The sequence below is a fragment of the Cherax quadricarinatus genome, chromosome 1 (assembly GCF_038502225.1).
Source record: "Cherax quadricarinatus isolate ZL_2023a chromosome 1, ASM3850222v1, whole genome shotgun sequence".
Lineage (NCBI taxonomy): Eukaryota > Metazoa > Arthropoda > Malacostraca > Decapoda > Parastacidae > Cherax > Cherax quadricarinatus.
In genome coordinates, this window is record NC_091292.1 from 84254536 (window position 1) to 84279657 (window position 25122).

General features: G+C 37.6%; 2 protein-coding genes across 4 annotated transcripts in view; one reads left to right on the top strand and one right to left on the bottom strand.

Moving 5' to 3' along the window:
* thoc6 (THO complex 6) overlaps positions 1-5660 on the top strand; it is an 87863-nt gene extending 82203 nt beyond the window's left edge. The window contains exon 8 of the mRNA XM_053776761.2: positions 5443-5660. Within this exon, the coding sequence (XP_053632736.2) occupies positions 5443-5532 (90 nt within the window). The 3' untranslated portion in view covers positions 5533-5660. The remainder of the gene's footprint in view (positions 1-5442) is intronic.
* The window catches only part of LOC128685744 (inactive CLIP domain-containing serine protease A28), a 66007-nt gene continuing 46293 nt past the window's right edge, over positions 5409-25122 (bottom strand). Inside the window, exons 7-9 of one of the 3 annotated variants that reach the window (XM_070083416.1) lie at positions 16967-17203; positions 15332-15419; positions 5409-6222 (exon numbers count right to left, since the gene is read on the bottom strand). In XM_070083416.1, coding sequence (XP_069939517.1) covers positions 6215-6222; positions 15332-15419; positions 16967-17203 — 333 coding nt within the window. In that variant the 3' untranslated portion in view covers positions 5409-6214. Of the gene's footprint in view, positions 6223-15331; positions 15420-16250; positions 16468-16966; positions 17204-25122 lie in introns of all 3 variants that reach the window. The other 2 variants (XR_011391795.1, XM_070083408.1) reach the window with 2 other exon arrangements.

Here is a 25122-nt window from a genome sequence, read left to right on the forward strand (position 1 = left end):
TACATACACAAATCTAGGTTTTTCTTTTTTTTTCCTTAATAGTTCTTGTTCTTCTTTATTTCCTCTATTCTCTATGGGGAAGTGGAAAAGAATCTTTCCTCCGTAAGCCATGCGTGTCGTATAAGGCGACTAAAATGCTGGGAGCAATGGACTAGTAACCCCTTCTCCTGCAGAAAATACTAAAAAAGAGAAGAAGAAAAACTGGGATGCTTGAATTTGCATGGATGTAGTGTGGATGATAAGAAAGAGATGATTGGTAATGTTATGAATGAAAAGAAGTTGGATGTCCTAGCTCTAAGCAAAACAAAGCTGAAGGGGGTAGGTGAGTTTCATTGGGAAGAAATAAATGGGATTAAGTCATGAGTACCTGAGAGAGTTATAGCTAAGGAAGGGGTAACAATAATGTTGAAGGATCAGTTATGGAAGGAGAAGAGGGAATATAAATGTATAAATTCAAGGATTATGTGGATTAAAATAAGGGTCAGATGCAAAAAGTGGGTTAAAATAAGTGTGTATGCACCTGGAGAAGAGAGGAGTGTAGAGGAGAGAGAGAGAGATTTTGGGAGATAAGGAAGTGTGTAGGAACTTTTGAACCAAGTGAAAGAGTATTTGTGGTAGGGGACCTAAATGCTAAAGTAGGAGAAACATTTAACCCTTTCAGGGTCCGTGCCGTAGATCTAAGGCTTTATGTTCAGGATCCAAACCGTAGATCTATGCCATGAGCTCAGCTCACTCTGATAAGCTGTGAGTGGTAAATTTGGGCCTAGATATGAGAGAATACATCTATGTGGTATGTGTGCACCACATAAAACAAATCCTGCAGCACACAGTGTATAATGAGAGAAAAAAAACTGAGACCGTGATTTTCGATTAAAACAGCAACTTTACAGTGTTTTTTGTATGTTTTTTATAGTTGTATTTGCGATTTCTTGGTCTCATTTGATAGAGTGGAAGATATATTACAGAAATAGAGATGATTTTGATTGGTTTTAATACTGGAAATGGCTTGAAACTGAGCTCAAAGTAGCGGAAATGTTAAATTTTTGTCGATGTTCAAGAGTAAACAAACAACCTCACATCTAATACACGCCAGCTGGTGGGTCTAATATATGTTCACAAATGTGGTGATGATATTTATACAATTATTACAATATTGCATAACAGTAAATCTTCTATTTTTTGGTTTGAATAAAAATTCATTATGTGAATAAAAAATCAAAATGGAATTCATTTGTAAAGCCTGAAAACGTAACTAATGAACTGAGGAAATGTTAGTTTAGTGCCAGGAATGCCTGCATTGTTTATTCTGGACCCTATTTTGAAATTGGAATATTTTGAACTTTGTGTTAAATTGGCCAAATTACCAATTTCCAATAACTTTATTTTGTAGTTGAAACAGTTGACTGGGCGATTTCTTGTGCTCAATCAATAGAATAGAAGTAATACTAATGAAATAGCTAAGAATTTGGTCGACTCTAATAATGTAATTGGCCTAAAATGGGAGTCAAAGTGGGCAAAAATCGCCGATTCATAAATATCACTGACACATCAAAATTCGCAAGAGCATAATTTTGTCAGTTTTCCATCAAAATTCGTACTTTTTGTTTTATTACCTCCAGAAAAAATTCTCTACCATTTCATAAGAAAAAATAAATTTTGGGGGGAAAATTCTTGAATCCTGGTGCACACTTTGAAATTTGACCTCTGGACCCTGAAAGGGTTAAAGAGGGTGTGGTAGGTAAGTTTGGGGTGCCAGATGTAAATGATAATGGGGGCCCTTTGATTGAACTTTGTATAGAAAGGGGTTTGGTTATAGGTAATACATATTTTAAGAAAAAGAGGATAAGTAAGTAAGTATACAAGATATGATGTAGGGCATAATGACAGTAGTTTGTTGGACTATGTATTGGTAGATAAAAGGCTGTTGGGTAGCCTTCAACTGTACATATTTATAGAGGGGCCACAAATATATCAGATCACTTTTTAGTTGTAGCTACAGTGAGAGTAAAAGGTAGATGGGATGTAAGGAAATTGGAAGCAGCAAGTAAGAGAAAGGTGAAGGTTTATAAGCTAGAGGAGGAGGCAGTTAGGGTAAGATATAAATAACTATTGGAGGATAGATGGCTAGTGAGAGTATAGGCATTGGGGTAGGTTTAAGAATGTAGTGTTTGTGTTCAGCAGAAGTTTATGTTACAGGAAAGTGGGTGCGGGAGGGAAGAAGAGCGATTGGTGGAATGATGTAAAGAGAGAAAAAGTTAGCATATGAGAGGTTATGACACAGTAGAAGCGATGCAAGGAGGGAGAAGTATATGGAGAGAAAATGAGAGGTTAAGAGAGTCGTGAAGCAATGTAAAAAGAGAGCAAGTGAGAGAGTGGGTGAGATGTTATCAGCAAATTTTGTTGAAAATAAGAAAAAGTTTTGGAGTGAGATTAATAAGTTGAGGAAACCTAGGGAACAAATGGATTTGATAGTTAAAAATGGAAGAGGAGAGTTATTAAATGGAGAGTTAGAGGTATCAGGAAGATGGAGGGAATATTTTAAGGAATTGCTAAATATTGAAGATAGGGAAACTGTGATTTTATGTGTATAGGGCAAACAGGAATAACATCTTGGTGAAAGTTTTTCTTTTTTCAGGCCACCCAGCCTTGGTGGGAAGTGGCTGATGTGTTAATAAAATAATAATAAAAAATCCTAGTTGCATGTTTAGCAATTTTCAAGATTATAGAGGAAGCCCACTTTTTTGTTTGTAAATTTTCAGTTGTTTTAAAGTAACTTTCTTGAAGCAAAATTAAAAATAACTCACATAGAGTAGAATTTGTACAGCGGAACCTCGGTTTTCGTTTGCCCTGGTTTTCATCAAATTCGGTTTTCGACGACTTTTTTCATCAAAATATTGTCCCAGTTTTCGTTCATCACCTTGGTTTTTGTCCGCTGTACCGAATGTGTCCGTCTGCCCGCGCCCACACAAAGCATCCCACACACGCCTTCTGAGTCAGTCTGGCTTTGTTTCTCATCAAGTGAACATTACCCTGCGTATTCATACAAAACATTTCATAATAATCCATTGTTTTTTGTGCTTGTTTATTGAGTGTGATTGCTCAGTAAGTCACCATGGGGCCAAAGAAAGTTCCGAGTGCCAGTCCTTTGATAAAGAATGTGAGAAACACAATAGAATTCAGTGGTGGTAGAGGGTAGTAGTGGTTGTGATGGTGGTAGTGATTGTGGTAGAGGGTGGTAGTGATGGTGGTAGAGGGTGGTAGTGATAGTAGTAGAAGGTGGTAGTGGTTGTGATGGTGGTAGAGGGTGGTAGTGACTATGGTAGACAGTGGTAGTGATGGTGGTAGTGGTTGTGATGGTGGTAGAGGGGTAGTGATTGTGGTAGACAGTGGTAGTGATGGTGGTAGAGGGTGGTAGTGATGGTGGTAGAGGGGTGGTAGTGATGGTGGTAGAGGGGTGGTAGTGATGGTGGTAGAGGGGTGGTAGTGATGGTGGTAGAGATAATCTTTCCTCCCTCTCCGCTTCTCACCATCTTCCATATGCCAACAAGAGTCTTCAATAAAGATAACACTGATTTAAATGTTCATTTATCCATTTCATTAGTACTTTATATTTATTTCTCATTGTTTTCTGTATGTAAAACTATAGTTATTCTCTATAAAATGTATTTTTTGTTAATATTTTTGGGTGTCTGGAATGGATTAATTGGCTTTACATTATTTTCGGCGAATTCGGTTTTCGTCAAACTCTCTGGAACGAATTAAATACGAAAACCGAGGTTCCACTGTATTTTTTTTAATAGATATCCTAATTACTAAGCAGAGTAGCATATATTAGCTTTTCTTTTTTTTAAAGTGTTTGCATCTTAGTTGTGAATTTATAAATAATTTCAGTTGGTGTTAAACTTTTGAACATTGTATAAATTTATATTGATATCTGCAGCCATTTAACCCTTTCAGAGTCGACAGGCCCTCTCAGAAACTTGTTCTCAGGGTCTTCCAAATTTAAAAAAAAAAAAAATTATTTTTTCTTATGAAAAGCTAGAGAATCTTTTCCCGATCATAATGACACCAAAAGTATGAAATTTGATGGAAAACTTACGGAATTATGCTCTCGCGAAGTTAGCGGTCTCGACGATGTTTATGCATCGGTGATTTTGCCCACTTTGAGCCCTATTTTCGGCCAATTCCAGTGTACTAGTCGACAAAAGTCATAACTATTTCGCTAGAACTCCATTTTTTCTATCGAATGAGTACAAGAAACCACCCATTTACCAATTTCAACTATCTAATACAGTGGTCAGAATTTAGCAATTTTGCCAATTTCACACAAATTTCAAAAGATGCCAATTTCCAAATAGGGTCCAGAATAAACAAGAAAGACATTCCTGGCACTAAAATGACATTTCCTCTGTTCATTAGTAACGTCCCAATGCCCCTCTTACATTCTTTTGCTTTCCACTTTGAATTTTTATTCTCACAAAAAATAGATTTACTGTTATGCAGACTACTGCATTAGTGTAAAAAATGATATAAATAATATCGGCGCACTTGTGAAAGAATATTAGACTCACCAGTTAACGTGTATTGGAAGCTTAGCATGATTTGTTTACTTTTGAACTTTGGTAAAAATCGAACATTTCTGCTACTTTGAGCTCAATTTCAAGGTACTTTTCATTGTAAAATCAGTCAAAATCATCTCGATAGAATGAAACCAGGAAAATTAGAATACAACAATAAATACCATACGAAAATACAGTGCAAAGTCGCTGTTTTAATCCAAAAACACGGTCAAAGTTTTTTTTGTCTCATTACACACTGTGTGCTGCAGGATTTTTTTTATACTGTGCACACTGACCACATAGATCCATTCTTTCATATGTAGGCCTACCAGCTTTCTCTCACTAGATTTGAGGGCGCTAGAATTTAGGCGTACTAGTACGTCAAAAAACCTGGTGCGTAAGCCATACTAGTACAGCCAAAACCCTGAAAGGGTTAAATGTTCTTTCTATAATAGAGACATTGATGCACACATTACAACAGGACAGTTGATGCAGATATGCTATATGAAGTGTTAATGGTGTTAATCCTTTTTAATTATGCATTTTTATTATGTAACAGCATTATATTTAAAACTGTGTGTTAAAAATGATAGCTTTAGCTAACTGAGAAAATTTCAACTTTTATGATACTCTCATGCATCAAATTTTCCTCCTTGACAAACATATTTTGCCAAATGTTCAGATGAAATTTATCTCATTCAAGCATTGTGATTATCTGTTTTCTAGAAAAATGCTTATCACAATGGGTTTAGTTGGATGAATAATATTTGTTGGAAATATGTTATCACTTTCCTGTCAGACCCTGGAATAAATTCTTATAACATTTTAATTTTATAATAAAATGCCATAGAAGTACAGTATTGTATTTTCTTTTCTTTTGCAGATGATGACATATGGAGGAACAAGCACAAAAATTGACATTTGTTTCAATTTAAATTATCGGGATCACACAGTGTCTTTGCTTGAAGACTGAGTGGCATTTGATACAGCATAATACAAGTATTGAAAAAATATCTGCAAGAAATTTAAAAGTGCAGCTCTTTAATTCATACAGGCTTAGCACTTTTGCTTTTATAAAAATAAAGATTAAGTTATAACAAATTTATTGCGAGTCCTATTTGATTTTCCTTCACTCTCAGCCCAGTAGGATGGGGTGGAAGTTTCACAGGCTCAGTGCATTTAGTATTTTCTTGAAATGAAATTTTGGGGAGATTGGGGTTTCTAGTCCCTATAGTCAGCTTTCACTGGATAAGGCAGTTCTTTTTTTTTTCCTGTCCTGTATTCAAGGGTGTGGGGGGACAAAGAGTGACGAAGCTAGTAAAGGGCTCTTGTACAATCTTTTAGAACCGAAGTATCTAAAATATGTATCACTCAACAGAAGCCAGATATTTAATGTTACTAAGTCATGAATTACTTTCTCATCTATTTAGCATTTTCAAAATCCTGCAGTTCTGTCTAACTTTCTGTCTTTCATCTGTTTCCATTTTTCTTGGAGCTTCCTTTTCATTTCTTGAAGCTTTAATCGTTCTTGTTCTTGTTTTGCTTTGTGTTGCCATTCTCTCTCCTCTTGTTCACTTTTCAACTGTTGTTCTCCCCGAGTTTGATTCACTCTTGACTGATCTCTAATCACTGACCATTCGTTGTTTCCCTCAACATTATGATACTGCAAAAGATCAAAATTTAACATGTTAAAAATTCATTGTCTTTAAATGTAGTAAATGGGAACTGAATTAGGGCATGAATACAGTGGAACATCGGTATGTGACCTTAATTAATTCCAGAAGGCTGTTTGAGTGCCGCTCCGTTTGAGTATCGAACAAGCTCTTCCCAACCAATTTTCTGTTTGGTTGGCTGTTATCACTAATCTTCGTAGGCCCCATGGTGACTTATTTATACGAGTAATACAAAAACACCAAAAAATGCGAAGAAACATGAAATAGTTTACAGCGAAGTTCTGGTAGGTCGTATTTGTTTGGTCACGTGCTGAGCTTTGTTTGAGTACAGAGCTGGTCGTATACCGAGGTTCCACTATATTAACAATCATTTGATGATTAATTTTAAATGATGGCCTTATTGTTTATGATTCACAGAAGGCTGTAAAGTCTGAAGATAAATTTAAATTGAGACCTGTCACTAGGGAGAGGTTATACATTAATCCATCCATGGCTTTTTGAGGTCTTGCTCCTAATGTGTGTAGTAAAGTTAAATACTGTATTGTGTCTGCATGCAGATACTAATGAGAAAATTAGGAAAACAAGAAAAGAAATAGGAAAATAGAAACCATAGCATATTTAATATGTCTTTCTTTCTTTCTTTCAACACACCAGCCGTACCCCACCAAGGCAGGGTGGCCCAAAAAGAAAAACAAAAGTTTCTCTTTTAAATTTAGTAATTTATACGAACAGACATCCCAGTGCATCGTTTCAGCGTAAATAGTTGAAGTGTTGTGCAGTTTTAGAGGGTTTGGTGTTGTTGAGTCAGGACCAGTCAGTGCCTCCCCCCTCTCCACTGGGGGGGAGGGGGAGGGCATGTGTAGTAAACAGTGACCCTCTCATAACTCCTCACCCCTGCGCGTCTCCCCCGCCTCACCCACCCAACTCCCAGCACCACCCCATCTGTAGAGGGTACTTCTCCCCTAACCCACGATGTCAGTGATGGCACTGCAGGGAGTGCCGGGCTCACAGGAACTTCCACTACAGGGACAGCATCGTTAGTTAGTTCAATATGTTTATTATGCACCCTATACCCATCCTGTGGGCGGTAGTCAAAAGATTACAGAGATACATAACTGGTCCAGGGACTGGACTCCAAAGTTTTGATAGCTGAGCAAGTTACAGAGGTAATGAACTCACAATTTACAAAGGTAATGAACTCACAATTTACAAAGGTAATGAACTCCAGGTAGGTCTAGTCACAATCATGACAAGTTACAAAGGTATTTACAGATTACAGAGGTACGTAATGGGTCCAGGGACTGGGCCCCCAAAGTTTTGATAGCTGAACTAGGTGGACAGCATCGTGGAGTTCGACCGCGAGGCAGCTGTCAGGTGTGCCACAGGCAGTGTGTACTCAGTTCCTCAAGCTTCAACATCCGTGCACACGAGGGCCTGGGATCTTCAATCAACTTGGCGTCCACCAGGACGCTGACATGTCCCTAGGGCAGCTCTCCATCGGGCTGTTAATGGAGTCACTGGCTTCTTGGACCTCTTGGGGAGGGTCGATGGTGCTCGTGCAAGCAGCAGATCCCGGGGCAACTTGCTGCTGTTTGCAATGGCTGTCTGCCGAGGAGAGACAGGCACCTAGCAACATCTGTTGTTGGGGCAATGGATGAATTCCCTACTATGTTTGTTAACTGCTCAGCGGCAGCGGCAGCAACGGTATCCTACCAGCTCTTCTTTCTCAAAAAAACATCGCTCAACAAAACTTGTGATGGCCTAAAGTGAAAGTTCAACTACATGAACCCACGTAGACCACAACATGACCCAAGAATACTAAGAATGTAACCCAAATCTTGACAAAATTAGAAGATCTAAGGAAGACAGCCCTGCTAACCCAAACACTGCCTCCGCTGCCAGACAATCACTTAACCCAAGCTCCGAGAAAACAAGCCTTCTCCTCCATTGCTACACAGTATCTACTTCAGTGATACTATGAAAGGATATCGCAGAAGAAACAACACCAGTAATAAAAGAATAACAGCAAGGACCCTAGAACTCAACTTGTCTACCCAGCAGGACGCCAGTGTATCATCAACCCCCCTCACCGCCGCCACCCAAGGAACAACAACAACAACAACAAACATGGCTGACTCCCCCTCCAACTCCACTCCCTTCAAAGGATTCACCCATGATAACTCAGGTATGATTATTCCTGACAATATCAAGGACTACATCGTTGCTCTAGAAAATGAAATCAAAGATATCAAAGCAACACTCGAGCGACGAGAATCCAAGATAACCAACCTCGAGAATAAGATCCAAAACCTTGAAGAGAAGATTACATCGGGAAGTGTTGACACAGAAAATACTCTAAAAGCAGCTATAGCCAGTCACACTGAGCAAATAACAACAATAAATATGAAGGTTGAAGAAGCAATCAAGGACTGGAATCAGAACATGCACACTCGACTAAATGAATACCTTGATTTCCAAGACGACAAAACTGAACAAGATAAGTTGTCTGATGCAGTAATAATAAACAGTCCACACATTCCTAGTGACATAACACAAGCACAGTGCAAAGAAACTGCTATCAGGATAATACAGAACCATGTACAAGTCATCGTGCAAAACAATGAAATCAAAGAAACACGTTTGCTAGGAAAACCAGGAAGTAAACACAGTATAATGATCCGACTTCATTCATACGATAAAAGAAAGGACCTAATTAAATCAGCAATTACAATGAAAAATGGAGTGTACATAAATGAGTGTCTAACAAAAAACGTCAAAACCTTCTGTTCAGGCTGAGAAAACTTAAACAGGAAAACAAAATACATCAGTGTTTCACGCGAGATGGGAAAATACTAGTAAGGAAAACATCAACAGGACAACAATATACCATCTCAAACGAACACGATTTCTCTACCTTCCTTAGAAAAGCTGACATTTCTGTAACAGATTAGATAAGTGCCCTTAATACATATATACGTGTGGTGCATATAGTGTACGTTACTATTATATTGTACATTATTATTTTTATTATTTTTCATCACTAGCTAATGAAATACTTCCAATACTCTATACTTCTTTCTTACTGCTATTAATTGCTCATAATTTTAAATTACAAGTCAAATCTTACTCCAAATTAATAATATTCATTATTCTTACCTGTCCATTTAATTTTGTTTATCACTACTTGTTTTTTTAGTCACTTTTCATTGTGTATGCAATTAGTGTATATTCCAATTACTTTTTTGCAAGTACCAAAACTATCTTTTGCTAGCTAGTACCAACTACCTCATTTTTTTTACTTTTATTGTGCAATAAACTGCTCAATTTATTTAATATTACAAATCAGATCTTACTCCTAAACCAATATTATTTCATAGTGACCACCTGTCCATTTAACTTTGTTTACCATTACTTAATTTTAGTCCCTTATATATTTTCTCCTTTATTTTAGCTTTATATAACTACCCTAGTTTATACATTCACAATTGTTAAAATAATCAAGGTGCTATTCTCAGGTGCTAAAGTAGAATAAGTTCACAATTTTGCCATTATATTCCAAAGCTCATTTATTTGATTACCACTTTATTGTTCACCACAACTTACATTAGTCCCTTTTATATTATTATTTTATACTATAATTCTAACTTTAAAGAATTACCTTTATAGTACTACCTACTATCATATTCCCAAGCTCCATTATTTGATTATCACTTTATTTGTATTAGTCCCTTTTATATTGTCTCCTTTATTTTAGCTTAAAAAAAAAAAAAAAAAAAAAAAACTACCTTAGCTCATTATTTTACATTTGTTAAATAATTCAGGTGCTATTTTTTAGCTTAAGACTATTTACTTTGTTTTATACTTAATTCTAACTATAGATTCACTACAAATCTTATGATTACAAGCATTGATCCTGATACCAACCTCTTATTTAATGACTTAAATGAATCAAACAGTTACTGTAATTACTACACTGCAGAACAATCAAAGGCACTTCTCAGTGCCAACAACAACATAACTATCTTTAACTACAATATCTTTAAGCAAGCATTACGATGACCTCATAGCATTACTAAATTCCTTACATGCCAATATGTCCATCATTACACTAACTGAAACCTGGCTAAAGCCTGATAGTACAGATGTCTATGCCATTCCTGGTTACACAGCCATACACAACTGTAGGCCAGACCAACAAGGGGGTGGCACAGCCATATACTACTCAGACCAACTAGAATGTATCACTAATACTTGCACAAGGGATGAACATGGGGAATATATAATAGCCAAATTCAAATCCAAATACCTACAAAAACCTCTCACATTGATAAACATTTACAGAGTTCCACAGTCAAACATTAGCCAATTTAGTCAAAACCTAGGAAGTATGATAACTGATGCACGCATGAACAAAGATCACTTACTACTCTCAGGTGACTTCAATATAAATCTCCTGCAAGACCAGGACCCACACGTTACTGAATTCACAAACACAATGAGTAACTGCATGTTGCTACCAACAGTAACAAAACCTACAAGAGTTACAGAGACTAGTGTTTCCCTACTTGACCACATCTGGACCAACACCATATCCCCTTTAAAATCAGGCATAATTACAGATAATACCACAGACCACTACCCTACTTTTCTCATAACAACTCTTGGTAAATTACCCCAAGACACTACTAAAGTCACCTTCAGACTTCACAATGAGGCAGCCATTAATAACTTCACAACAGCAGTAGCAAACATTGACTGGCACACTGAGCTAGAAATCTATACAGATATTGACGAATGTATTAATAATTTTCTAAAAAAGACCCAATACCTCTATAACAAGCACTGCCCTAAAAAAACTAAACAGATGACAGCTAAGAGACTGAACAGTCCCTGGTTAACACCCAGCATTCTCAAATCCATAAATACAAAACACCAATATGAAAAACAGTACAGAATGGGTCACATAACCAGAGACCAAACAAAACGTTACTCGTCAATCCTAACCAGCCTGATAAGAAGGGCAAAAAAATTGTATTATGAGAACAGATTATCCAACTTACGAGGTGATATAAAAAAGACCTGGAAAACCCTATCAGAAATTCTAGGAACAAAAAAGATATCACGAAATAGCGAAATAAAATTAGCAAAATCAGATGAACCCCAACTCCCACCAACAGAAACAGCAAACAGACTCAATGACTTCTTCTCCACTATAGGACAAAACCTTGCCAATAAAATCCCAAGCTCAGATACCCCACCAAATGACTACCTCACTGGCAACTACCCGAACACACTGTTCCTAGCTCCGACTAACCCATACGAAGTCTCCCTTATTATCAACACGCTAAAAAACAAGGCAGGAGATTTAAATACCTTACCACCCTTTATATACAAAAAAGTGTCACAAGTGCTATCACCAATCATTGCAACACTCTTTAACAAATCCATTGAATCCTCCACCTTCCCTACAGTACTCAAAATAGCAAGGGTCACCCCGATCCACAAAGGAGGAGACCAAACAGAGTTGAATAACTATAGGCCAATATCCAACTTACACCCTCTCTCAAAAATCTTCGAAAAATTAATTCATAAACGAATCTACTCCTACCTTATCTCCCAAAACATACTCAACCCCTGCCAATTTGGATTCAGGCCAAATAAAAATACTAATGATGCTATTATACACATGCTAGAACATATATACACTGCAATAGAGAAAAAAGAAGTCCCACTGGGGATCTTCATTGACTTACGTAAAGCTTTTGATACAGTTAACCATGACTTGCTCCACGTAAAATTGTCACACTATGGTATAAGAGGGCACTCCCTCAACTACCTCAAGTCATACCTCAGCAACAGAAGCCAATATGTGTATGCAAATGGGGCAAACTCTTCTGCACAACCAATTACAGTTGGTGTCCCACAGGGAAGTGTCCTTGGCCCTCTTCTCTTTCTCCTATACATAAATGACCTACCAAATGCTTCGCAATTACTCAAACCCACACTATTTGCAGATGACACTACATACGTCTTCTCCCACCTGAGCCCAGTCACGCTAGCCAATACTGTAAATACCGAATTACAGAAAATATCTACCTGGATGAGGACTAACAAACTTACACTAAACATTGACAAAACCTACTTCATTCAGTTTGGTAACAGAGCTACAGATGTCCCTCTTAACATAATGATAAACGGATCACCTATCACAAAGCTAACAGAGGGAAAATTCTTAGGAATCCACCTTGATAATAGACTCAAATTTCATACACATATACAACAAATTTCTAAGAAAATTTCCAAGACTGTAGGCATACTATCGAAGATACGGTACTATGCTCCACAGTCAGCCCTCCTGGCCCTATATCACTCTCTTATTTACCCCTATCTCACCTATGGAATTTGTGCATGGGGCTCAACAACAAGTAACCATCTCAGACCACTAATTACCCAACAAAAGGCTGCAGTTAGAATGATAACAAATTCTCACTATAGGCAGCACACTCCACCAATATTCAATACACTAAACCTACTCACCATACAAAACATTCATACTTATTACTGCACCTATTACATACATAGAACACTTAACTCTGATATTAACCCTCCCCTCAAACATCTCCTTGCCAACCTCAACAGAACACATGACCATAACACAAGGCACAGATCACTCTTTGATGTTCCTCGTGTCCATCTCACACTATGCAAAAACTCAATGCACATAAAAGGCCCTAAAATCTGGAACTCATTACCTGTAAATATAAAAGAAACACTACCTGTTTATAAATTCAAGTCTCTTCTCAAAGATCACTTACTCACCCAAAACCAAATAAATACTGAATAACTGAACCTTATAAATTGTATATCTTAAATGTTTCTCACAATTATATCACATAAATGTTAAACCTAAAACCCAATCTAACTTTATTATTTTTTAAATACACTACCTAACAGAATACTCCATTCTACTGAATGTACAACAATGCATACAACCATATGACCTGTCTTTGTAATACTCACTTGTGCTTTATAGTAATCTGTTTACATTAAAGTTTTATCACTGATGTCATCATTGCTTAGTTCATCTTAAGTTAATTTTAAGCCAGCCCGTAATGCTATGCATAGTATAAGTGGCTTTGGCATGCTGCTCTTATCTGTATTTTTTGTACCTCTGTATGTGTGCTCAAATTTTTAAATAAATAAATAAATAAATAAATAAATAAATTACTCTGTAATTTGTCTATGATTGTAATCATGTCATAACGTGAACATCAAAATGGTATACAATACTGACAGGTTGGTAGGTAAGACACATAGGCAACAGTTAGGCAACTTTATTCTGAAACGTTTCGCCTACACAGTAGGCTTCTTCAGTCGAATACAGAAAGTAGGCAGGAACAGTAGAGATGTGAAGACGATGTAATCAGTCCATCACCCTTGAAGTCGTAGAATTTGAGGTTGTCAGTCCCTCGGCCTGGAGAAGTTCAGTTCCATAGTCAGATAGTATCTGACTATGGAACTGAACTTCTCCAGGCCGAGGGACTGACAACCTCAAATTCTACGACTTCAAGGGTGATGGACTGATTACATCGTCTTCACATCTCTACTGTTCTTGCCTACTTTCTGTATTCGACTGAAGAAGCCTACTGTGTAGGCGAAACATTTCGGAATAAAGTTGCCTAACTGTTGCCTATGTGTCTTACCTACATGTCATAACGTGTTTATCATTCATTACCTTTGAAACTTGTCATGATTGTGACCAGCTCTACCTGGAGCTCATTACCTTTGTAAATTCTTGATTAATGTGTTTATGATTCATGATTATGAGTGTGACCAGATCTAGTTCATGATACCAGATTAGTGTAACTTGCTCAGCTATCAAAACTTTGGAGTCCAGTCCCTGGACCAATTATGTACCTCTGTAATCTTTTGACTACCGCCCACAGGATGGGTATGGGGTGCATAATAAACATTTTAAACTAAACTCTTACAACACGCATGGCTTACGGAGGAAGAATTCTGTTCCACTTCCCCATGGAGAATATTTAATATGTATACTGAGAAAATACAGCATACATAAAGTGGTGCTATTAAATTAAGTGACCACTGATTAAACCATTACTTTGGGAAAGCATTCGTTTCATTCCATCACATAATGCATCCATGGCTGACCTCCGGCAAAGCAACAAAGAGAACAAAATACTGTACTGTAAACACCAAAGTTTATTTTTACTAACAATAAGGAACATAATGACAAGACCTACATATATTATCAAAAGGGATCTTGAAACATTTCTTTACGCATATCCCCTCCCTTTGACACAACCTGACTGCCTTCAACTTCCTGAAGCTTTATTATCCTGTATAAGTTTTACATTTTTTGTTGATTAAAGTAAAGATTATATGATGATTTGCAAGCTATACTGAACTAAAAGTAGCTTAATGACCCACACAGAATTAGCAAATTTTAATAATAATAATGTCCTTAAAGCATGTAGCGTACAAATATCTTCAATGTTTGCATTTCATTTTATACCTAACATTACCTTCTTTTTTTTTTTAATATTATATTCTCTTATATTCTTTTCTTTTAGACGTACTCAAGGTAAATACTGTAGTTATCTCGTTTTAAAAAAACTCACATGGTAATAACTTTTTCATTTATCTCAGTCTCTCTTGTTTGACTTATAAAAAGATCCTATCTCTATTTGTAGAATTTGCTTTGAACTGTATGTACCTTCTGATATCAGTGAATTGCAGGACAGTGTATTCTTTTAACTCCATGAGGGCATTCTGCTTAATGTACAATTCAATTAATAATCTTTAAACTTTTAAACAATGATCATGAATAATGAACAACAAACAATGCAGTTATGAAAAACCTTTCATAACCTGCCTTTTGTATTATGTACTCATACTTTAAATAATCATAATTAGGCCATGCCAGAATTACAGCAGATTTTTCATTGAAGTAATGAATGATTACAGTAGTCACTGTCCTCTGTTTTAAGTATAAAAGACTTTCAGTTTTACACATCAGTACAGTAATTGTATTGGAAGGCATGCAGTTATAATCTCAAATTCATACATTTGTCATACCTCTTTCTTTATAAGATGCTAAGATATAACTTAGAAGATTAATGTTACAGCTGTTGTCTTTAGTATTATTGTAAGCCATTGGATCATCCTGAAAGGGAATAAATATTAAATGCCTGATATACAGTAAAGTCTCTAAATTTAAAAATATTAAATACAGCCTCTCCTCACTTAGTCATGCGCTCGTTTACCAACGACTCGTACTTACGACAGGCTCTCTGGCCAGTATGCATACCTAAATAATGTATATTAAGAGCTGATTTTTCTCTATTCTGTTTATTACAGTATACAATACACTACTGTATAAACATTTAAAAATATCCCAGAAATGCTATAAATGATGCAAAGGTGACATTAAAACAGTCTCAATGATGGTTGACACAAACCCATTACCATTGTAGTATGCTCCTTACTTAGTGACACATTCACTTACCAACATGGTCTTAGGAACGGAACTCCATTGTTAAGTGAGGAGAGGCTGTATTCAGAAACTTTTAACAATTCAAATAGAGTACTCAAAATAACTATTTGAAAATAGCAGTTATTGTTATACAGTATTGACATAAAAGCTCTAAACCCTATGTACATCTTTCTACTTTGCAAATTGTACATTTTACACTAGTCTTTTCCTTCAAGGGAGGTACTTTGATTCTAATGAAGGGCTCTTGATCAAGGGAACCAGAGCTATCCTCCCTTTCCTATGATCAAATCTGGCTGCCTCTTATTCTCCAGGCTCCTGTAAGACCCCCTACACATTTACTACTACAGGTTCAGATATTGTATCTTTCTCTTCTAGTTACTTTAACTTCCTTATTCTCCTGATTTTGTTTTGTATTCCTACTATTATATAGAGGGAAAGCACTAAACCCCTATGGGAGGCAATCAGGTTTGATTGAAGGAAGGGGAGGACAGGTTCACTTACTTGGATCAAGAGCCCATCATCAGCATCAAGGAACCTTCCTTGAAGGGGTTGCATTCTTATTAATTTCAACAAATGTTGCCATCTCTAGTTTCTTTAATCCATGAAGAAGGGGTGCCTTGATGCTAGTGAAGGGCAGCTGATATAAGGAATTTGAGCCACCCTTCCCTTCTTTGTATCACCCTTGATTACCTCCAATTTCCAGTATGCTGTATGATTTCTGTGGGTTTAGTATATTCTCGTGAACTGAGTACTGTAAAAGTGATATTAATATTTTATGTTTGATACTTATATGTGCAAAGGGTGACTGGTATTTTAGCCATAAATTTGGTGGTACAACAATATTTGTAGCAAAAAAAAAAAAAATCAGTTTTTACATTTCATTCACAAGGGACTTTCTCAAGTACTTGTATTTGCTAAAAACTCTAGTGGGTGTAACATCTTAAAAAAACAGTTTCCACTGTTACGAGTGTCTTTAGATCATTTGTTAGCCTAGTCATTTATCCACAAACCATAAAATTACATTAATATTCTCCAAGTGAGGAAAAGGTGACATTGCATAAATACTGTATTAGGCCAGAATTCATTAATTACAACAGTCATTCAGTAAATAATTCTGATAAATGGCATAAGAAATGGTTCTATGCCAAAAACTTGGTTAAATAATGTTTAATAACCAATATTCTTCATACTGTAAAGCACTGTTCTGCCATACTTACCCTCAATCCCCTAAAACCATGGGCAGTTGTTGGTGCCGCTGTTGTAGTAGAAGTAGTTGTAGTTGGGTAATGGTCATTAATGTTTTTTATTATCCAGTCATAGTGTTCAGGAATATTAACATATACACCTGGCACACCATCTTCACCACAGCCAATACCCCAGGCAGTCATTCCCACAAGCAGGTATCGTTTTGGGTCATGGATCTGCTGACATGCCAAAGGCCCACCACCATCTCCCTATAATCAAGGAAAAGTACTGTATTAAGAACTATATTTCTAATGTACCTAAGAAAATATTTAACTACTGGTACTATGGAAGGAAAGCATTTTTGAGATTTGAAGAGTGTTGTGACCCATATCATTCTGTGCTCTTGGCACCCAACTATAATACTTATGACCTCTGCTTCAGTTTGTCTTTACTTTTTCTAAGGCTATTTATTTTCTGTGGTAATATTCTCTTATTTAAATCTAATATAATACAGTGGACCCCTGGTTAACGATATTTTTTCACTCCAGAAGTATGTTCAGGTGCCAGTACTGACCGAATTTATTCCCATAAGAAATATTGTGAAGTAGATTAGTCCATTTCAGACCCCCAAACATACACGTACAAACGCACTTACATAAATACACTTACATAATTGGTCACATTCGGAGGTAATCGTTATGCGGGGGTCCACTGTACTCTGTTTAACAGTCATGTAACTTTTTCCAACATAATCTCTTGACGATACCGAATTACCACATGGTAAATGAATATGCTGTATTACATTTACTGGAAGAATCAATTAGATATGCTTGGATTTTTAACCCGGAGGGTTTAGCCACCCATCATAACCCAAGAAACTCGGTGAGTCATTGAGGACCAATCAACAAATACCCAGGTACCTTCTTACTGCTAGATGAATAGGGACAGCAGGTGTAAGGAAACATTCCCAACATTTCCTGGCTGGGGATTGAACCTTGGACACTCAGCATGTGAAGTGAGAACATTGCCTACTGTGAATTTGTATTTTTTTCCAGTTTACTTTTTCTATTTAAATTCTATTTAAAATTCTCCACAATCTTGTATGAGAAAATGTATTATTTTTATTTGCTTAAAAAAGTACAATTTGATAAAATTATCCAAAAAAATCTGGCAGACTGGTACTAACACAGCCCAAAAATAATACAAAAATGCTGCCTATTAATACTTAGGGTTTGGAGTTGGCCTGGTGGGCTCTGGTGGCCTGGTGGCTAACGCTCATGCTTCACACTGCGAAAGCCTGGGTTCGATTCCTAGCCAGAGTAGAAACATTGGGCGTGTTTCTTTCCACCTGTTGTTCATGTTCCCCATCAGTAAAATGGGTACCTGGGTGTTAGTTGACTGGTGTGGGTCACATCCTGGGACACTGACCTAATTTGCCCGAAATGCTGAGCATAACAAGGGGTTTTCTATATACGTACATACTGTACTAGTATGTCACTGATGTCAGCTAGGCCTGTATACCATGTACATGTGCATAAGAGGCATTTACTAGTTATTATCTGGGAAACAATTTGCTTAATAAAACTGGTGAATTGTAATGTGCACAACTCTGAGTGACAAGCTGCCACTGATGCTGTTGATATTGACGTCTCCACCGCTACTGCTACCTCCGACGTTAACAAATTATGGGCAGTCGCTCTCCAGCACCAAGATGCATACATTTACTGGCGCCAACCACACACCAATGATAAAAGTTTGAAACTTATCAGATAAGACATTCTCCAGTAATTGATCTGATAGAAACATTTCCACGTTTTTAACTATTTCAGTAAAATATGAAATTTGCACCTATCTGGACTAATGGGTTATCATCCATCTTACAGACTGCATCACCAATGATAATTTGGAGACAATCAAAAGAAGCATTATTTAGTCATTGAATAAAATATAATACAGTAATTACTTTTTATTCAATAAAATTAGCAAATTGGGACTGCCAGCCAACAGCAGTGTGAACCTTGCATTTAAGAAATCACACAAATCTGTCTTTGCAGAGGCGCTCAGATACGACAGTTTAGATGTAACTCCAAACAGCCAATATCCCAAACTCCTCCTTTAAAGTACAAGCATTGTATTTCCGATCTCCAGGACTCAAGTCCAGCTAACTAGTTTCCCTGAATCTCTTCACAAAATATTACCCTACTCACACTCCAACAGCTCGTCAGGTTCCAAAAACTATTCGTCTCTATTCACTCCTATCTAACATGCTCACACACACACTTGCTGGAAATCCAGGCCCCTCGCTCACAAAACCTTCTTTACCCCGACCTTCTAACCTTTAACAGGACGACCTCTACCCTGCCTTCCTTCCACTACAGATTTATGTGCCCTTCAAGTCATTCAACCTTATTCCATCCTCTCTAAATGACCAAACCACCTCAACAACCCCTCTACAGCCATCTGACTAAAACTTTTAGTAACAAAGCCTGTAATTGTTTTACATGATGGTAGGATTGCTGTTGTCTATTGTCTGTCTAATAAATATGCAAGATTGCAGGTACGTCTTGCTACTTTTACTTACAAGAATATTGTCCTAACTAAACCTAATGAAACACCACTACATCCCACTGACACAGCTAACAAGATAAACGACTTCTTCTCAACCATAGGAACTAATCTTGCCAATAAAATCTCACATACCAATGCCCATGCTGGGGACTACCTAGATGGGAATTTCCCAAATTCCTTCTATCTTGCACCAACTGAGCCCTCGGAAGTCACGGAGATTATAAAGTCACTTAAAAACAACTCAGGGAATCTGTCTAATGTCCCACCATTACTGTACAAGCGAGCGGCCCATATCCTTTTGCATGCTATTTCATTACGTTTTACCCCTCAAGGAAGGTTCCTTGATGTTGGTGAGGGGCTCTTGATTTAGGGAATTGGATCAGTGCTCCAGTTCCCCGAATTAAGCCTGAATGCCTTCCACATCCCCCCCCCAGGCGCTGTATAATCCTCCGGGTTTAGCGCTTCCCCCTTGATTATAATAATAATCATTACGTTTTAACAAGTCACTAGAAACTAGCACCTTCCCGAAACTACTCAAGATGGCAAGGGTTACACCAATACATAAACGTGGTGACCCTACAGACTTAAACAACTATAGGCCAATATCAAACTTACCATTGCTATCCAAAATCTTTGAGAAACTTGTGCACAGGAGACTATATTCATTTATAACAATACAAAACATACTCAACCCCTGCCAATTTGGATTCAGGAAAAATAAAAGCACTAATGATGCAATCATAAAAATGCTAGATCTACTTTACACAGCATTGGAAAATAAGGAATATCCACTAGGAATTTTTATTGACCTAAGAAAAGCTTTTGACACAGTAGACCACGACATCCTACTCCACAAACTTGACCATTATGGTATAAGAGGCCATGTGCTTGCTTATTTCAAATCTTACCTTACTAATAGGTATCAGTATGTCACCATTAAAGACACAGCATCAACAACACGGCCACTTGATACTGGAGTTCCGCAGGGAAGTGTCCTTGGTCCCCTGCTCTTCCTCATATACATCAATGATTTTCCAAACGTATCCCAACACCTGAAACCCATTCTCTTTGCTGACGACACGACTTATGTCATCTCTCACCCTAATCTTGCCACCCTCAACACCATTGTTAATGAGGAGCTGATCAAAATATCGACTTGGATGACAGCCAATAAACTTACGCTTAACACTGACAAAACCTACTATATTATGTTTGGTAGCAGAGCAGGAGATGCACAAATCAACATTAAGATCGACAACACTCTAATTACCAGACATAATGAGGGCAAATTCCTAGGCCTATACCTTGACAACAACCTGAATTTCAGCACCCATATCCAACACATAACCAAAAAAGTATCCAAAACAGTTGGGATCCTCTCCAAGATACGATACTACGTGCCGCAAACTGCCCTTATCACACTGTACCATTCACTTATATATCCATACCTCACCTATGCTATTTGTGCTTGGGGATCAACTGCAGCAACACACCTAAAGCCAATAATAACCCAACAAAAAGCTGCAGTAAGAATAATCACTAAATCCCATCCCTGGCAACACACCCCCCCACTCTTCATAGATCTAAACTTACTCCCTGTTCAGTACACCCACACTTACTACTGTGCAATCTACATCTACAGGAACTTAAACTCCAATATCAACCTTGACCTAAAACGCTTTCTTGATAGTTGTGACAGAACCCACAGGCATAACACCAGACACAAACATCTCTACGACATTCCCCGTGTCCGACTAAACCTTTACAAAAATTCAATGTATGTCAAAGGCCCTAAAATCTGGAACACCCTACCTGAGAACTCTAGAACTGCAGACACATTCATCACCTTCAAAACTACCATTAGAAAACATCTTATCTCCCTGATACACCCCATCAACTAACTACACGAATACCACCTGGTGGTTCACACTTACACTCACTCACCCATTTGACCATAAACAGAAATATTAATCTCAATCTTAAAATAATGAATCCTATGATACTCCAATACTGAAACTATGTACTGTGCCAAAACAAAAGCATTCACATTGCTAAACTCACAAACTAGTATTTTGTCACTTAGCCATAATACCAACTTACCTCATAATTTGTAATATTTTAAAATAAAGAATTAAACTAAGTCTGCCCGAAATGCCTAGCCATGCTAGGCGTTCTAGTGGTACACTCTGTAATCATTATTTAACTACATGTAAACCACACAACAACCAAATTCTGTAAATTCAACATTGTAATCTTTATAGAGAATAAACTTTGAATTTGAATTTGAATTTGAATACACTTAAGTCACACTACACTTACATGTACATGATTGTTTATACACACTCATCTGAGTTTTCTTTGATTTTATCTTAATAGTTCTTGGTCTTATTACTTTTCCTTTTATATCCATGGGGAAGTGGAATAAGAATCTTTCCTCCGTAAGCCATGTGTGGTGTAAAAGTTAGCTAAAATGCCGGGAACAATGGGCTAGTAACCCCTTTTCCTGTAATAATTACTAAACAGAATAAGAAGAAAATTGTCAAAGTGGGAAGTCTGAATGTGCGTGGATGTTGTGCAAATGATAAGAAAGAGATGATTGTGGATGTTATGAATGAGAAGAACTTGGATGTCCTGACTTTAAGTGAAACAAAGTCGAAGGGGGTGGGAGAGTTTCAGTGGAGAGGAATAAATGGGATTAGGTCAGGGGTTTCAAATAGAGTTAGAGCTAAAGAAGGAGTAGCAATAATGTTGAAGGATAAGTTATGGTGGGGAAAAGAGGGACTATAAATGTATTAATTCAAGGATTATGTGGAGTAAAATAAAGGTTGGATGTGAAAAGTGGATTATAGTAAGCATATATGCACCTGGTGAAGAAAGTGTAGAGGAGAGAGAGAGATTTTGGGAAATGTGGAGTGAATGCGTGGGGAGTTTCGAACCAAGTGTGAAAGTAATAGTGATTGGGGATTTCAATGCTAACGTGGGTAAAAATGTGGAGGGAGTAGTAGGTAAATTTGGGGTGCCAGGGGTAAATGAAAATGGGGAGTCTTTAATTGAGCTATGTGTAGAAAGAGGTTTGGTAATAAGTAATACATATTTTATGAAGAAAAGGATAAATAAATATACAAGGTGTGGAAAATACTGTATACATTTTCCAGAAATTCAGTATTTATATGTAAATAGATGGCCATACTGTATTTAATAATATTTATGTCATAGAAAACGGAAAGCCTGCGTCTGCGCAGACGGGACTCGCCATCTTGGTTTTGAATTGGATACAACGTTAATATAATGGGAAGAATTTTTCATGCTCTAGAGGTTAAAATTGGATTGACACCTCTCAAATAGGAGGCAAAATTGTTGGATGTGCATTCCTGCATAACTTGAGATATCAGACGACTGGACAAGACAGCTCCAGGAACCTCAGATAAGCTCTCTAGATTTGTGTATAATTCTGGCAAGTGTTTTCATAAATTTAGTTAGTGAGGCTTTTCTGAGTATGATACAACTTAATATCCAGTCAAATCGGTGAGTGATATTAAGATATATTTTCCTTCTGTTATGTAATTGTGTATATATATAACCATTTATTATTTTTAATATACAGTCCACAAATTTACATATTTACCAGCATTCCTGGTGTATGTATATTTCATTTAATTAATAAGTCCAGAGCAACTTGTGGATATGACAGTGGTAGGTATCGAAGGGGGACATTTTTTTGCAACCTAAGTGTCCCAAATTCCTACTTGTCTAACTGATAAATAATAGTTATCATTGTTCATTTACTGTTGTGTATATAATTATACATCCAAGTAAATGCAATTTTCCACACAAGGTATGATACAGCATGTAATGAAAGTAGTTTGTTAGATTATGTATTGGTGGATAAATGGCTGATGGGAAGGCTATAGGATGTACACGTTTATAGAGGGGCAACTGATATATTGGATCATTATTTAGTTGTAGCTACAGTTAGAGTAAGAGGTAGATGAGAAATGAGGAAAATGGCAACAACAAGGAAGAGGGAGGTGAAGGTGTATAAACTAAGAAAGGAGGAAGTTCGGGTGAGATGTAAGCAACTATTGACAGAAAGGTAGGCTGGTGTAAGTATGAGTAGTGTGGGGGTTGAAGAGGGTTGGAATAGTTTTAAAAATGCAGTATTAGAATGTGGGGCAGAAGTTTGTGGTTATAGGAGGGTGGGTGCAGGAGGAAAGAGGAGTGATTGGTGGAATGATGAAGTAAAGGGTGTGATAAAAGAGAAGAAGTTAGCTTATGAGAGGGTTTTACAAAGCAGAAGCATTATAAGAAGAGTAGAGTATATGGAGAGTAAAAGAAAGCTAAAGAGAGTGGTGAGAGAGTGCAAAATTGGATAGCAGATGATAGAGTGGGAGAGGCATTGTCAAGAAATTTTAATGAAAATAAGAAAAAAATTTGGAGTGAGTTAAACAAGTTAAGAAAGCCTAGAGAACGAATGGATTTGTCATTTAAAAACAGAGTAGGGGAGTTAGTAGATGGGGAGATGGAGGTTTTGGGTAGATGGCGTGAATATTTTGAGGAACTTTAAAATGTCGACGAAGAAAGGGAAGCGGTAATTTCATGCACTGGCCAGGGAGGTATACCATCTTTTAGGAGTGAAGAAGAACAGGATGTGAGTGGGGGGGAGGTGCGTGAGGCATTACGTAGAATGAAAGGGGGTAAAGCAGCTGGAACTGACAGGATCATGCCAGAAATGTTAAAAGCAGGGGGGGGGGATATAGTGTTGGAGTGGTTGGAACTTTTGTTTAATAAATGTATGAAAGAGAGGAAGGTACCTAGGGATTGGCAGAGAGCATGTATAGTTCCTTTATATAAAGGGAAAGGGGGACAAAAGAGATTGTAAAAATTATTACCTGGAGTTTACCTGGAGAGAGTTTCGGGGGTCAACGCCCCCGCGGCCCGGTCTGTGACCAGGCCTCCTGGTGGATCAGCGCCTGATCAACCAGGCTGTTGCTGCTGGCTGCACGCAAACCAACGTACGAGCCACAGCCCGGCTGATCAGGAACTGACTTTAGGTGCTTGTCCAGTGCCAGCTTGAAGACTGCCAGGGGTCTGTTGGTAATCCCCCTTATGTGTGCTGGGAGGCAGTTGAACAGTCTCGGGCCCCTGACACTTATTGTATGGTCTCTTAACGTGCTAGTGACACCCCTGCTTTTCATTGGGGGGATGGTGCATCGTCTGCCAAGTCTTTTGCTTTCGTAGTGAGTGATTTTCGTGTGCAAGTTCGGTACTAGTCCCTCTAGGATTTTCCAGGTGTATATAATCATGTATCTCTCCCTCCTGCGTTCCAGGGAATACAGGTTTAGAAACCTCAAGCGCTCCCAGTAATTGAGGTGTTTTATCTCCGTTATGCGCGCCGTGAAAGTTCTCTGTACATTTTCTAGGTCGGCAATTTCACCTGCCTTGAAAGGTGCTGTTAGAGTGCAGCAATATTCCAGCCTAGATAGAACAAGTGACCTGAAGAGTGTCATCATGGGCTTGGCCTCCCTAGTTTTGAAGGTTCTCATTATCCATCCTGTCATTTTTCTAGCAGATGCGATTGATACAATGTTATGGTCCTTGAAGGTGAGATCCTCCGACATAA